The sequence below is a fragment of the Halyomorpha halys genome, unplaced genomic scaffold, assembly GCF_000696795.3.
Source record: "Halyomorpha halys isolate HHAL.00 unplaced genomic scaffold, Hhal_1.1 Scaffold1066.1, whole genome shotgun sequence".
In the NCBI taxonomy this organism is placed as follows: domain Eukaryota; kingdom Metazoa; phylum Arthropoda; class Insecta; order Hemiptera; family Pentatomidae; genus Halyomorpha; species Halyomorpha halys.
The window spans coordinates 329,386-345,586 of NW_027105978.1; the positions used below are offsets into that span (position 1 = coordinate 329,386).

The 16,201-nt window shown below is 28.7% G+C and overlaps 2 protein-coding genes across 2 annotated transcripts in view; both read right to left on the bottom strand.

Annotated features, from left to right (window-relative positions):
- Positions 1-498: 498 nt before the first annotated feature.
- Positions 499-7,341, bottom strand: LOC106688161 (uncharacterized). Its single transcript, XM_014432494.3, has 4 exons — positions 6,932-7,341; positions 1,995-3,173; positions 1,799-1,914; positions 499-789 (listed from the first exon to the last, which is right to left on the bottom strand). Exons 1-4 carry the CDS (start codon positions 6,957-6,959, stop codon positions 670-672), a joined length of 1,443 nt encoding a protein of 480 aa, XP_014287980.1. The 5' UTR covers positions 6,960-7,341; the 3' UTR covers positions 499-669.
- A 76-nt stretch (positions 7,342-7,417) lies between these two features.
- The window catches only part of Coq3 (ubiquinone biosynthesis protein COQ3, mitochondrial), an 11,333-nt gene continuing 2,549 nt past the window's right edge, over positions 7,418-16,201 (bottom strand). Inside the window, exons 4-6 of the mRNA XM_014432495.2 lie at positions 10,507-10,749; positions 9,643-9,802; positions 7,418-7,805 (exon numbers count right to left, since the gene is read on the bottom strand). Coding sequence (XP_014287981.1) covers positions 7,690-7,805; positions 9,643-9,802; positions 10,507-10,749 — 519 coding nt within the window. The 3' untranslated portion in view covers positions 7,418-7,689. The remainder of the gene's footprint in view (positions 7,806-9,642; positions 9,803-10,506; positions 10,750-16,201) is intronic.

Here is a 16,201-nt window from a genome sequence, read left to right on the forward strand (position 1 = left end):
TTTGCTGAAATTTTCTCTCTATTCTTCTCATTTCTCTTATCCATCGTAGCCTCTTTGGGTTCCCATTGAACAATCTTTTGAGACCCTCTTATTCAAATTTATACTTTTTAATCTGTAACCTATAGTGGTTGGTGGATTCAATACCAATTACCTTCCTGAATCCAATGACAGTTCTCAGGATAAATCCAATGGGTAGCCAGAAGCCAATGCCATTCCATTTTTGGTCAGAGAAAGTATGTTTTCATTCTAGGAGAAAAAGGTTGCACTTTAATAGGATAGAGTTGCATTTTATTTACAGAAGTTGTATGAAATGGAAGTTAGCTCTCCTGAAGAGGATGTGGAACTCAGGAAAGAACAAGCTGTTTAGAGAGTTAAGCAACATTTTTAACTTATGTAAGGACAGTATTTGTAATGTTGCATTAAATAATTTTATTTTAAAAAAGTATATATTTAATAGCTTAATAATAAATAAATAATATATTTAATAGGTTAAATAAATAAATAATATATTTAATAGGTTAAATAAATAAATAATATATTTTTTCAGTTGAGTATGTTACAAAAGAAGTTAAATAAATCCTTTTTACATTTTTAATAATGTACAGTGATTCATTCATATTTCTGGCACAACGTTAGAGGAACATTCTTATTAATAAGTCTAGCTAATCATTACCCACTACATTCAACATTATACCACCAATCACACACGAGAACTTCCTGGTTAAAAAGCGTACCATTTGGACACATCATAGGTTCTCCAGCCCCGCTTCCAAGACAAATATAGAACACCTGAAAAAATTAAAGATTTATTGTGACGAATATTTTATATTTCCAATAATTCCAAATAAAATAAATTAAAAAAAATTCAACAGGCACAATTCGAATAATTAACACTTGTTAATATAGATCATTTATCAAGTTTACCTACTCAATGTTATGTAAATTATTAAGCAATAAAAGAGCTCATTGCTACAACTCATAACCTACATATGGTGGGTAGCCATTGTAAGAGGCATAAAATGACTAATAAATAACGATTCTCATAAACTAACATACATCTAGAGCTCTAAGAGTAAATGTATATTATTTAATTACTGATGGTAGTTATAATCATTACGGAGTCATGTTTGATTTTTTTTTTTTTTAACAACCAAAAATAAAATATGATTTAGTCTTAATTATTTGTACTCAATGATATTTTTTTCAAAATCAAACAAGCAATCTCCTCAAGGTTCAATTGATTGAGTTATTTTCCGGTTAGCTCTTTTATAAACTTGTGTTTCCCTCTTTAAAGATAATAAAAAACTTCTTAAGCCAGAACCATGAAATCCATTTTGATAGGGAAAGCCAACTAATAAATATCTTGAGAAAAACAAGTTTTTGGCCTATTTGACACATGGTGTTCGGCTTGGTATGCAAGCATCGGGGCTGAAATGTTACAAAGCAAAAAATTGGCCCATGTGTTCAAGAGGAAATCCTGACACAAACACACATACAGATGGACAGACCAATAGACAAAAATGCTATTTTTGGACTCAGGGGCTGTATAGATGCGTTGAGAACTTTACATTGAAAAATTGATCCAATTACAATACTCTTCTGGCCTAGGTGATAAGGAAAGTGACACATTAGGCACACGTAAAATTATAGAAATCATCTGATGAACCATATGACTCATCCAAACAATAAATTATTAATATAAAGATTTATTTTCTTCTTAAAATTGTTTTAGAAAGTCATAAACGAAATGAGAAAGATTAAGAATATTTGTGCAAATGTATTATCAGTAAATCTGTACCTGACAACCTGATGACTTGTCTGCGATATAACCTTGATTTGAACTACACACTTCAAAATTCTTTTGAGGTTTTTTTAACGCTTTGTACATATTTTTGGGTACATCCTTAGCTTCTTCTGATCAACATTAAAAAAAAAAGAAAGTAAGAAATAAATAACTTGGATTAATGGAGCATAAGATAGGAAGTATAACTCACCAATACTCAAAATCTGATTGTAGGTATGCAATCTAATATCACCACTCTCAGCTGTTTCTAAGAGACTTTGAGAATCATCATATTGCAGATGGTTCTTTGATGATTTTTGTTCACTTGATGTAACCAATTCCTTGATCATTTCTAACCCTTTTCTGGAAGTTACAATTTTCATACCTAGTGATGCTACTTCTGGAGCTAGTAAAGTATTATTAAAATTGCTAAATGAATTTCTCTCTTGGATTTCTATGGTTTTGTTAAAAGGATTAAAACTAGATTGATCTGTGATTTTCATTAGAGGTAAATGGCTGTCATAAGAAGCAGTTTGGTTTAATTCTTCTTTTACTGCTTCTACTGATAATGAAGTAGAGAAACTCTCTGTTGTAGCTTGTTGATGGCTAGAGAATGAAGTTCTGGTTTCAAAGTAATCAGTGGCTTGAGGAGGTAGATGTAAATCATTCGGATGCTCTAAAACTTGTGTATCAATAACATTGGTTTCTATCTCTGGAAAAGGAGGAAGCAAGAATAGAAATGGTGGGGGAGGTGTATTTGTTGTTTTAACCTCTATAGGTGTTGTGCTTTCTACCCTGGCATCTGAAAATGGAAAACTATTTAAAGTAAACCCATTTGCAAGTTCAGAATTGGTGGGCCCTGAAGGAGGGACAATGATGGCATTCTTCAAATTTTCAGTGGTTGTCTCAGTGATAGAATTTTGTACATTTGTTGAATTATGTTCTAATTCAGGAGGTGAAATAATATCTTGGTTTGGTTTATTTAATCGAGTTTTTTCTTGATCAGATAGAGGAAGGAAATAGCCTAACTTTTCTCTTGAAGATGAAGTTATCGAACTAGACAAAACATTTATAATGAATGGATTTAGAGTGCTAATATTTCTGCCTTGAATATCATTTTCGTATGGAGGTAACAAAATACTAGCTGGTTTCAAAGACAAAACCCTAGTACTGTGTCTATGAATTTTCCTTTGAAAATTTTTCCTTCGATTCTTTTTGTGGATGCGAGAAGTATTCTTTCTACGTGAGTTTCTTATCTTCGTTTCATTGGATTTATTGCTGATGTAAAGTTGTGAAAGATTTTCAGTATTTTGTAAACAGACCGAAACAACCCCATTGCATTTTAGTCTATCTTGGTATGATGTTTGAACATCAAGAAGAACTAGAAAATCTGAAAATAAAGAAATAAATGAGGTATAAGTTAAAAAAAAAAATCTACAGAATGGAAAATTCTATAATTTGCTATTTATAGGCAAGTGTATCACTAGATGACTGGAACAAAAAACAAAAAGAAATAAAGTATAAGAAATTATCTTTGAAATCAAGCTCACAATTCATAAGACAAATAATAGAACCACCAAACTGGATGCTGACTTGTTGGCCATGTTGTACTTCAAGATCGTGCTTTTGTTTAGTATACTTTACTGTAACTTATTAATTCATTATAAATAAATGAATGCTCTTTCAAATTATCGGGAATATTAGATTTTTGATAACAGAATAAAATACTATTTCATGTTGAAAGGTGGTAGATTGACCATAAGAAATATATAAGAGGAAGATAGCCTGGATGGAGTCAGAATAACTCAAATAGTAAAAAAAAAAAACTATTAATTGTGAGCCAAAGTTGAAATTCAATGTGCCTACACATAGTTGATACATACATAGTTTTTTACTATTTGAGTTATTCTGACTGCATTCGGACCATCTTCCTTTTAAATATTACTTCATATACTCACTGATAGAGAAATTGAAACTGGCAAAGGTAAATGATTTATGGTGAAAACACTAAAATTAGGGAGATAAAACTATTTGATTTACAAATAATTGAACTAATCATTAGTATTGAAATCATGGATAGGAATGACTAATTTTAGTTTTTAAAATATAGTTTAATCAGGTCCCAAGAAATGATTTGAGTTATGAGAACAAAGAAAAGAAGTTATGATATAACTCACACGAAAATGAAAAATGATTATATTTTAATCAGGAGACATCTAAGTACCAAAACAAATGTAACAGATACAAATGTAATACATTCACATAAGAATAGTTTGGATTCAAACTAGAAGTACTTACAAAGCAGATTTTAGTTTTCCTTTTCATGACTCTGTCCTAGAAGATTATAATTCGAAATACTAAATTTCTTCACGACTTCAAACAAGTGAATATTTCAAAGATTTATAGTTACGGTTTGAAGTTTTGGAGAAGGATAGCTTAGAAATTGCGAGGGACAAGGAAATTTTTTTAAAAGATTAATTGAGATTGCAAGATTTTTTTTTTTATCAAGCATCATACTGACCCACAGTAATTTATAAAGTAAAAAATGAATATTTCTTCAGATAAAGGTGTTACTTGATATCATGACTTATTAAATTAGTTATTCCTATCCATGTCCTCATCGCTTTATTAAACTATGGTTGAATTATTATCAAATAAATATTTATTATCTTTTCAATTCTAGCAAGCCCAACATCCATGTTCCTCAGCAGTACTACCAGCAACTATCAATGAAATGAATATTAACTAAATTGTTTGACAGGGCTTAAATTCCGAAATTTAAAAAAAGCTTCCCCTAAAGTACCTTTAATTTTGTTTGTTTGAAATATTTAGCCATCATTGTTAATGATAGTAAAATATGAAAGAATTTTATAACTAACTAAATGAGAAATTAATGTTTTTATGTTCCCATGGTTGTTAAGACGATAATTAAAACTTCTCGACTATTTTCATTTTTAGTAACCATGGAGAAATGAAACAGATACAGCAGTCTTTTTATGTAACCAATAAGAGTAAATATAATAGGGTATTGTGATCGTGAATAACAAAAGTTGTTAAATTAATAATGAGCCTGATTTAAACTTAAAGCAGAGTGGCAAGTGAATGTTTTGTGATGCACAAACTGCGCTAGATTAGTTTAGTTAGAATAAATTTAGTCTAACTAAAAAAAAAAATCCATGTAATTATGAAAAATTTAGTAGATCAGGCCTTTATTTCCATTTTTTGCTAGATAGGAGTACCTCTACAAGAGTTAATGGTGCAAGCATATAGCTCCTTCTTGTTCAGATAAGAGTGGGACTAAGTTACTAGGAGTTTATCAAAATTATCATTGAAAAAAGTAGGATGTTCTATGTAATGAAATATTTGATATTAGATAATATTTAACTTTGTAAACATTCTTAAACGCTGTTTTGGAAAAGCCTATACATCATGTTGTAGGAAGTCAACTTAAAGAAAAGTACTTTATAACTAAGCACTAAGTATTCTTGTATAACAAAATATATTAATCAAGATATTCTTGAGAGCAGAGAGAGTATTCCATTAATGTTATCAAGTAAAATTATTAAAACATCATAAACCTAATCTTTCTATACCACCTGTGTACACCAACTCCTACCCAGAAATATTGTAGCCAAGATGTCTCACTAAAATAATCTTAGATCTGAGACTTCATGAGTGACAGAAACTAAATGTATCGTTATGATGGATACCGATCAGCAGGATCAAATTTGTTTTCCTTTAGCAATATTCTATTTTATAATCCCACTTAGTAATAGTAAAGTATTTTTAAAAGTAATTAATAACTTTTTCAGTATTTAGCTCTGCCAATATTTATTCATTTATAAAATTTTATTCCTATTACCCACTACACTCTTATCTAAAAAGTTCCATTTTATAATATAAAATTACAGAGATTTGTATTTCGATAAATATTTTTTATAAACATTTCCAAAATATTTTTTTTTCCCCCAATCAAATATATAAAAATCAAAATTTGTTTTTTCATACTTTATGCATTGCCATATCATTTATCTGATTTTGACGGGCCTTCTTGCTAAATGTTCAGGATTTTCCTGGGAAGATTATAGGCTGGTCCGATTTTTTAAGATAAGAAAGATATTAACAATATTAATTTTTTTTGGCCAGAAGCTCAAAAAGTATACATTTTTACATGGCTATTATATTCTAATCGATTTGTCTCTTTCTGAAGAATAAGGGAAACATTTATTACTGATTCTATTAAATGATAATTTATTCACTAAAAATAAAAAAAAAAATGAAGATTTTATAAAAGTAGGTCTGCAAAGTGTTTTTAGAAAAAAGCAAATCATATTCGTTTTTAGTGTCGCCTGAAACCCTCAAATACCATTTTTAAAGAAATTAAAAATTAGAAATTTTTCACCATGATTTATTTGGAGGATTTTTACACCATCATTTATACAGCTTACAATTTTTTCCATTATGAAATTTTGAATTTTCAAAATGATACTTACGTTGGCCAAAGCTGTACAGTTTATTTTTAGTTGATTTATCCTGATATACAGTTTTTTTTAGGATTCTCTGATATAAATCATATTGCAATCATTTCAGTCTATTCTTTACAACATTCTTTTTATCCATCATCCTTATTTTTTTTTTTAATAATACACAACATTTTTTCTAATTTTATATTTTTGAGATCATAATCTATCAGAACCATTTTATGTTTGTGTTAACATGAATGTCAGTTGGGTTAATATAAAAGTTGAGGAAAAAAAGAAAATATTTTGGAGTTTTGTTAATAAAAAGTTAATGGAAAGTATAGCTCAACATAATTCTATATTACTAAAATTTTGTGTTATTTTCAGCATAAGTGCAATAAAGATGGAGCTCCAGTCTTTTAATCCCCAAAAACCAAGGATGATTTTTTAATTGAACTAAATTTAAATAAAAAATAAGGATACTATTCTGGAAATTTGAATGCTTCAAGGGATTACAAAAAGTATGACTGGTAAAATTTAGAAACCAAATACAGTTAACATAAAATTATTTGAAATAATTGATTTAATTAAAAAGTTAAGTAAAAATAAACACGGATTATACCATAAAAATATTCTATGTAATTATATAAAACTATAAAATAGTAAATATTAAAATACTTATTCTCACATAGTAAAACTGGTATTAAGCCAAACATGATAATCCAAAGACCACTACACTGATTGAAGCCTGGACACTAACTGTGCTTCTGGACATGGGAACTAGTAAGGAAGAAAATCTGATCAAAGATAGTATCAACAAGTAGGTGAAGGATAAATGGTCGGGATGGTCCTGGGAAAAAAATACCAAGAACAATGTCATAAGTGACCATTAGGAGTATCTGCCTTATCTCATCAGTTTGATTAGGCACTTTAATTAAGCAAAGAGATTGCTAATGCAAAAATAAGTAGAATACCTCAAATTAAATCATAGTTACTATAAAAGGGAGGGGAAAAAAAAAAAAAAAATAGAAGATGCATTTAGCACAGGGATAGTGTGTTCACGGCCTGTGAAGCATGAAATATCCACATTGTTCCCACTGACCCATTACCTAATATCTCATGTACTCCCTCCAGCCTGGAGAATCCTCTTCAACTGCTCAATAAAAATAAAAACTTTCCACAACACTTCATTTATTTTACAAATATTTTTACAATAGAAAAATCTTTATTGTTACAAATTAAAAAATATTAATTGCAGTCTATTAAGAAAATTTACAAATACCAACCACTTAAGTATAACAAATAACAAACGATTGGTATACAAAATAAAAATAACTTAAATATTTGAAAATAATAATACTATAACATGTTAACAAATATTGATTGGATTACAAGTCAATTCATATAATTACAAAAATAAATTATATTAGAATAAATAATAAAATATTAAACTTGTTTGACAGCATGAAGACAATAATTTATTGAAGTTTCAGGAATCCAGAACCACTCGTTTAGTAAGGGTAGGTACAATATTCCACAAGACAGCAAGGTTTTACAGCCAGCTGGAACAACAATAGCCAAAATGGTCAATTGAATTAAAGAAAAATCAAACACTCTAGTTCTTTTTGTATAAGAATTTAATTACTTATATAATCCATAAATTTAAAACCTTTATATTCAATTATTTTCAGAACATTTTTCTCAACAAATTCAAATGTTAGTTAATTTATTTACATGCATAATCTAAATAGGATCTCTTATGAAATTTCTAAGCTAGTTTTTGTTTATAACAAACTTAAAAAAACAAGTTTAAAATCATTATTATTCAATGACTTCATTCTTAAAAATGATTTTTGAATGAATGCAATACAAAGTTTGAAGTATTCAACTTCTAAATTAACTAAACTAAACATTATTGAACATCACATAGGTGATATATATATATATATACACGAATAAAAAACACAACTTAACCTAAACTGCTTTGATAATTAAAATAACCATGTACGAAGAATGCAACATTGAAATGAAATAAAAAGATAGTCTTACTCTGAGAAATTTATTTAAAACCTAATTATACTAATGATATATCAAATACTGCTTTAGCTATAGTAAATACAAGTTTATTCTTTCTAAATTATAGTTTTAATTATATTTGAATTTGTTTTGCTTAAACTTAGTTATTTATTTTTAAAAAAGATAATGAAAATAAGTTGAATTGAAACCAGAATAATTAATACTGGTAGATGACTTATTTTGTTTCTCAGGGTAAATATACAACCAAAACAAATACAGTAGCAGGTCATTTAGGCATTTTCAAAATATGATGAATACATAAATATAAAACTCAAAAGCTATTATTAATAATCCTAATGAAGGACTCACAAAAAATTCCTTGACATGTTTCACATATTCTATTTTTTTTTTTTTAATTGCTCTATGAACAAAGGTTAATCATTCATAGTTTCTCAAGATAACTATCAAATATTAGAGATATGCAGTAGTCAAATAATTTTACTGTTTATGAAGAAGTGAATAATAATGTTTAATTAGATATTACACTATTCTAGACCAATGTAAATAAATGAATTTCAATTTATTAGAGTTTCTAGAGATAGTATAATTAAACATTACAGAATATATATCCAAAATAAGTAGGAAAAGAAAATTTTCAATTTAAACGAATGCAGCTTTAACTTTATAAATAGGAGAATTTGATAATCAGAATTTATTTGGGTATTAACTACAATTTATATGGATTCAGTTGGTAAAAGTTCAATTTCAAATTAAAATTTCCTAATAATAGTTAATAAGTACACTGAGAAAGTCAAATAAGTGGAACAGTGAAGGCTAGTTACAAAGTTATTAGATCAAGTAAGTGATGATGCATTTTGTATTATCAAATTTATTTTTAAATAAAAACAAGTTTATGTTTTAAAGATTGATAAAAACTAGATCACTGGACTGAAAATGTTGAGGATGAAAGTAAATTAAATAATATTGAAAAAAATAATTTTTTTTATTCACCTGTTGAGCAAATAAACAACAAACAATCAGAATAAAGTCTGGGAATTGAAGTGATTCAGTTTAATAATGAATGAGAGAAGTTGAGAAGCCCAATACACTTTGAATAATGACTTAGTAAATTTAAGTTCAATATAGTGTGAATGATGAATCAGTGAAACGATTCAAATTTTGTTGTGATAACCATTTTGTTGACAAGAGACCACAACCAGATGGATAGACAGAATCAACAAAGATATGAAAGAGCTACTAACAGCAAGCAGGGAAGCAGTAGCCGAAGATCTTTAAGTTCTATCGAAACATCCGAAAAAAAGAAGACCAACACCTCAATAATAATATTATTTTAATAAATGGTTAAAATAAATTTGCAAATACCTCTGTCCAAATATTTCTGCAGTTCTTCTGGTGTTGGAAACTTTTCCCAATCATGAGTTCCCCTAGGGACCAAGTTCAGAATATATTCAGCAGTAACAATTGCACCAAGCCATGAAGCCATTGTACGATTAAGAGTTGTAAAGAAAATGGACCCAGTTGGCTGAAACAGTACAAAAAAAATTATTAATTCTAAAATGAAGAATTATGAACACAACTTCTGAAGGTATAAATAGTTGTATTTCAACAATAAATTCACACAGAAGGTTTTACAGTATAGTTTGATAAATTTGTATCTATAATATTAAAAGATTTATGAAAGCTTGAGAACATTGATTTCAATAAAATTTGTTTTGGTGATACTGCGCTAAAAAATATATGACACTTGTTAAAGGATTCTAGCCAATGCATCCTTGGAGCCGAGGAAAAACAAAAAAATATAATTTTAGTATTTTTTAAAATTTATGTTTTCTCCTTTTGCTATGTAAGGAGTATGTTAATTTATTTGAAAAAATCTATTTTTCTATGTTAATCTTGATTTTGGTTTATTAACTACAAGCTAATTTACAAGAATAATTTCATTTAATACCAGCATAGATTTGAAAAGGGCAAGGTAAGATACTACTTGAGTGCAGTTTGTTATCCTAAGAACTCCTCCAACACTAAGAAAAATAATTTATTTGTTTCTTTATTGATATTGTTTTGAGAATTGACTTCAGCTCATAAGGAACAAATTCTAGAACCCTCTGAAAATTATTAGAACCTATTTCTACAATTCATTCCTTAACCTACAAATAGGGTTCTAGTGACTTACTCCAATTAAATACTGAATGAAGCTGAAAGGTAGTTTAGATTAGAACTACATACCTTCAATGCATCAACACAAACATGTATGAATTCCTCCTTTTTAGTGACATGTTCAATGACTTCAGACAAAACAATCACATCGTACAGCTCTTTATGGGAAGAACTATGTTCTTCAATTGTTGTAGTGAGAAACTGCACCTTACAATCAGGTGAAAGTCGAGCTTCAGCTTCCCTCTTGGCCACATCGATGAGTTCTTTACTTGGATCAATTCCAGTAACTTCAGCTCCAAGCCTTGACAATGGCTGAAATAATAAATATTTAAAAAAATTAATTACTGTAAATATAATAAGAAACGGAAAAAAAATTAACAAACATGCTCACACATATAGATTTTCAAACATTCTGTAATAATGTAAAAGTTTGATTAAATACTTGAAAATCCTTTTAACTGTTGTATATGATTTGACTGACGCCAGTTTTCAATGACGAGTCAAGATATTTTAAAGGTATGACAAATGACAAAAAATAACAAATGAAGTATAATTATCGATTTATTCAATTTGTTTTTTTTTTTTCCTCAACAAGATTCAAATAAATAAATACTATACAAATAAATAATTATATTTTCAAATGTTTATTTTTAAGACTAAACCCCAACATTATCAATTGTAAAACAGATCTAATAGTTGTAATAACCTTGTGAGGCCCAACTAGGTAAATATTTTTTTAAAAAATGTTTATTTTAAAATAGCATATTGCAAACATTAATTTTTAAAGAAATAAAATAAAGGCAATAGTTTTTCTCAGAATTTTTAACATTTGTCTATAAAAACCTTTTAATCAAATTTCCTGACTTTTTAAAGTAATTTTTAGGTATATTTTAGTAAATGGCTGAGCAAACCAAGGCGCTTGAAATTTGCAATAAATAAGGTCAGCATTTGAATATTCCCTCCTACTGTTTGAGAGGCATGTCAGCCTAAAAGAAACTATTAACACTGATCGGACATAGAAGTGATGGCCCTACTCTGTGGATCTAGACTGATTTATCATTGTCCTTGAACCCGAAGAGCTGTTGGACAAGACACTGAAGAGAGAAGAATCCCTCCAAGGCTATCTGTGCTCCCACAAGCAAAGTCTTTAAGCAGGCCAGATCACACAATCAAAGATCATCATGGTCTATAGTACCAACACAAAAAAACTTACACATATAATTTAATTAAATTAATCTTCCTACTTCTTATGAGACAATAAACAACAATAATAATAACTTTACATGGTTGCGATAGAGAAACACAAAGCTCTTTGATCTCTTATAAAAATAACAATTATAGTTTAATGATAAAGTTATTTAAAATTATTATAAACTTATTATGATAAATAATGATTATCATTCACAACAACAAATATGCGCTTGGACCTCCTATACTCGTAAAATTTCATATTTTTTTAGTGTTTTCATAAAATTCCCTAATTTTTTTCAGTTCAAAAAATTCCTTGAGATTTCCAGGTTTCTTATGTCTGGTAGACACCCATTAACAACTTCACTAGTTGAGATATTAGCTTTTGAAAGAAGTAATGTGAAAATAAAAAAAAATACACATTTCAGAAATAAAACTTGATACTAAAATATACAACAGTTAAAAGGTAAATTATATGAATGATAAAAAAAAAAAAAAAAAAAAAAAAAAAACTGCAATACTACTACTACTACAAGACCAATGTATAGTAATTTAAATTTAAAAAAATTATGAGTATGATTTAAAAAGATATATTAATTTCATTTAAACAGATATGGATGGACTAAAAGACTGCAATTGGAATAATATAAAATATGCTTACTCAGTGAAGAATACCAATATCCCGATGAATTAGCGAGATAGTAAGCTAAACATTATTAGATAAGCACTTCCCACGGAGCTGAGCCACCTGACTCCTTCGTACCTCCATGGGAGGTTCAAACAGGAGCAGCCAGCAGTTAACGGAACACCATGTTGGCTCCTGTTCCAGCTTCCATGGTTAGTGTGTCTTCATCCATGTTTAAACACCGATTAGTTTGAACGGATCTAAATGAACATGGCAATGAATGACCCAATCTGCAGAAAGGTTATAAAAGATGACGATAGTTTTGTTCTTTTTAGTGAAAGGAATAAATAAATATTTACATATTTGTTCAGAAAGCCAAAAAATATTATAATTTAAAATGAAGGGTTCCCTACGGATAATTTCCTACTCTAACTATTGAATTGATATTGTAAAAGCTGACATAACAATATAGTTAATATTTTTCAAATACCATATATTAATAAGCATAGGTTAACAAAGGAATAGTAATTTCTCATAAAAACAAACAGTTAAAAATTTTAATTAGAAGTTGATAAGATAAGATCAGTTTTAATAAGAAAAAGGAAAAACTTATAGAAGGAAACTGAAAACCCTGAACCAGATTGTTGAATATAATTCCTATTGTACTAGCATATAGTATACAGTTAAATAACATAATAAAATTAACTAAAAGAGTTTTCTATGAGGATAAATTTGAAAACAAAGAAACAGCAAACCACCAAAGGCTCATGAACAATGTCAAGTATCGGTTTACATGCAAGAAATGGAAAAATTAAAAATTTAATGCTGCTATCAATAAATTAGTTAATAGGAACTCATATCCTCCAATTAGGCAAGAGATGGGTTTCTATTAATTATAAGAATCCAAAAACTTTTAAGATGATTATCAATATTAAGAACCATTAATTTATATATAGATAGAAAATCTTTGGAGGAAAAACTTGTGAGATATAAATACAAGAAATGAAGCATAACAATACAAAATAAAGTCTTAGAAAAATATTTTTAAATTTAAATACAACCCGCAAAAAAATATATCAAAGAGGAGAAAAAAATAAACTGAGGAGTTGTCTGTGCAAATATTTTTCTAAAATTCAATAAATACAGGGGAAGGAGTGGATATATTGCAGACAACAGTTGAATAGTGGATATAATACATAAAAAAAAAAAAAAATAAATACACATTTATACAAGAATTTTTCTCAAAACACCATCACAAAAAACATCTCTGATGAATATAGTAAAATTATGAACTTTTGTATAACATCAGCAAAATCCTATATAATTAATATTTTAATAGACTGTTTTCAACACCCCTGGCTGAAAATCAAAATGTTCAATATCAATTAAATAAAAATAACATTATAAATCAAACCATATACTGATCATAATAAATGTACAATACAGTGATCTTTCCGAAAATTTACTTCTATGAAAACCAGCTAAATATAATGGGTTTTTGTAACTAACAATATGAGAGTTCAAGATGTAAAAATTGAAAGTTTGAATTCTAGCCTCTTGTTTCACTGTGGAGGTTACTGCACTGATTTCGACACTAATATTTATTCATTTTAGAAATAGTAGAGGAGGAGGTGTCCAGCAAAGGGTATTTTAATTACAATTATGTGTTCTTTAATCATGATGGAACCGGGATTCCCAAGAAGTTGTTTCGATTGAAGAGGGATTGCATAAAAGGCACGAAATGGGCATTGAAAAGGGCTTGCTTAAAAATGTAGAGTACTTGGTCAGGGAGTGATGATCGAAGCTTTCGAAATGAAGTTCACCAAGGAGACTACCTTTCTCTGATGCTATTCAACTAGGTTGGAGTGGATAATGCAGGAATACTATAGAATGCCGAGTGGAGTGCACGAGGGAATGATGCATAAATATCTTGCATATATGGATGACATAACAGTCCTGAATAATAAAGTAGAAGATATTGGCTTACAGATGAATTAAAGTACAACAAAGTACAAGATTGATACATGGAATATCCACCAAGAAGAAAAGATAAAGCAGTTAAATATTCTAAAAGTTAATAGCTTCAAATACCTTGGAAGCACAATAATCTCCATTAACAATCACCTTAGTGAAATTGAACAGAGGATCCTCAATGTGAATAAAGCCTTATTTTCAGTAGCCTATATCCCAAGATCAAAGAAAATTTGAAGAAAGCTGAACCTAAGGATATACAATACTATGTATAGTTATGAGAGATGGTGTTTTACTGGTACTCTTGAGAAAAAAATTGACAAATTTAAATGTTAAGTTCTCAGGGTGATAGTGGGTCCAAAGTGGAATGAGGAATTGGGTTTTTTGGAGGAAGGAATAATGAGTGAAAAATTCATATCAGAGACCCAGCAATTGATTGTGGTTGATATGAAAGCAAAGAGGTAACAATGGTCAGGGCATGTGGCAAGAAGTCACCCAACAGTCTCTATTTCCTAACTATCAAACAGGAACCAGACCAAGATGGAGGCTGAAACTCAGATGAGAGGACAGGATGAAGGACATGGGTGAACACCCTGTAATTCCCTGAAAAGCCATAATTTAAGATCAACAAAGGTGGAGGAAACTGGTAGAGGTGGCTAAGGATTTACAAAGTTTAGAGGCCAGTCGAAAACAAAAAAGCATCATTTTTTACGATGCAGATTACCACAAATATACAATTTCTTTATATTCATTATAATTAAACTTGATATGAATGGTATTAAGGAAAAAACCAAACTAATAAACCTTAACATTGCAATATTTCATAAACTATAAACCAAATCAAAAGAACAATTGAATAACCAGATTAAACAAAGTCAGGCATGAGAGGTTTAACTAAAATGGAAATTATCAAAAAGCGTAATGATAATAATAGATGATCAATAATGGAGCGATGATAAATTAATCAGATAATGAAAACCTCAGTCATTTTGTATCGAAACTTCAATCTTTATTCATACTATGACTTTTGGTATAAATAATAAACACATATAAGACAGATAATAACAAAACAAGACTAATTAACTGGAGAAAACATAAGTGAGTGGCCAAAGAGAGAATGCCATATTGTAATTAAGGTACTATCACAAATCTTTCATATTATCTAATTTACTGTGAAAGTCATCACAATCTCAGATTGAAGAAGTGAGAGATGAATATTAAATAACCCAAGTAAATTGAATTCTTAAGTTATTTGCTTAAACAGTCGCTGAATAATAAGATTATGGCTCCCATGTACAAAGAAGGGCAAATTTACAAGAAAACCGGAGCCAAAATTAAATTTGAAATTCTTTAAATCTTAATAATGCTGATAGAACTATAGTACTTACATATCTACAATGGGCCAGAAATACATGATTTTACGTTACCCTCAAAACTAATAACAAATGATCCCCGGACTGTCATTTTGCAACTACCTGAAAAATTAGTTTGTCACAAATGGGATCTACATTACACTCTGAGAGAGAATGAGCCAATAAACTTCAATTAACAAGAAATAGTCTTTTGACTAATAATTGTAAAACCAAGCTCATTTTTATAAGCTCGTTTTTCCTCAGAGCGACAATCTTAACACTATTTTTCAGAACAGTTCAATTCAATGAGTGTTGCCAACCATTTCAAAAGTTGCATAATATGAAGCTTATTTTTCGGATACAGTAGATACTCTATAGAATGTGAAAAGTTGAAAGGTGATGGCATTAAATAAGTCGAAACATTATGTTAATACATTTACATAAATAAAACCTTTAAAATGAATAATCGTTTTAGAATTTTTAAATCACCATATCAAGAAATCCTTATTTAGATGGCAATTAAATGCATTATCAATAAATATATTGATTTTTTATATCATGAATAAACATGATTAAAAATTAAATTAAAAACAAATGGGATAATAATTGAAATATAAAGATTTCTTCT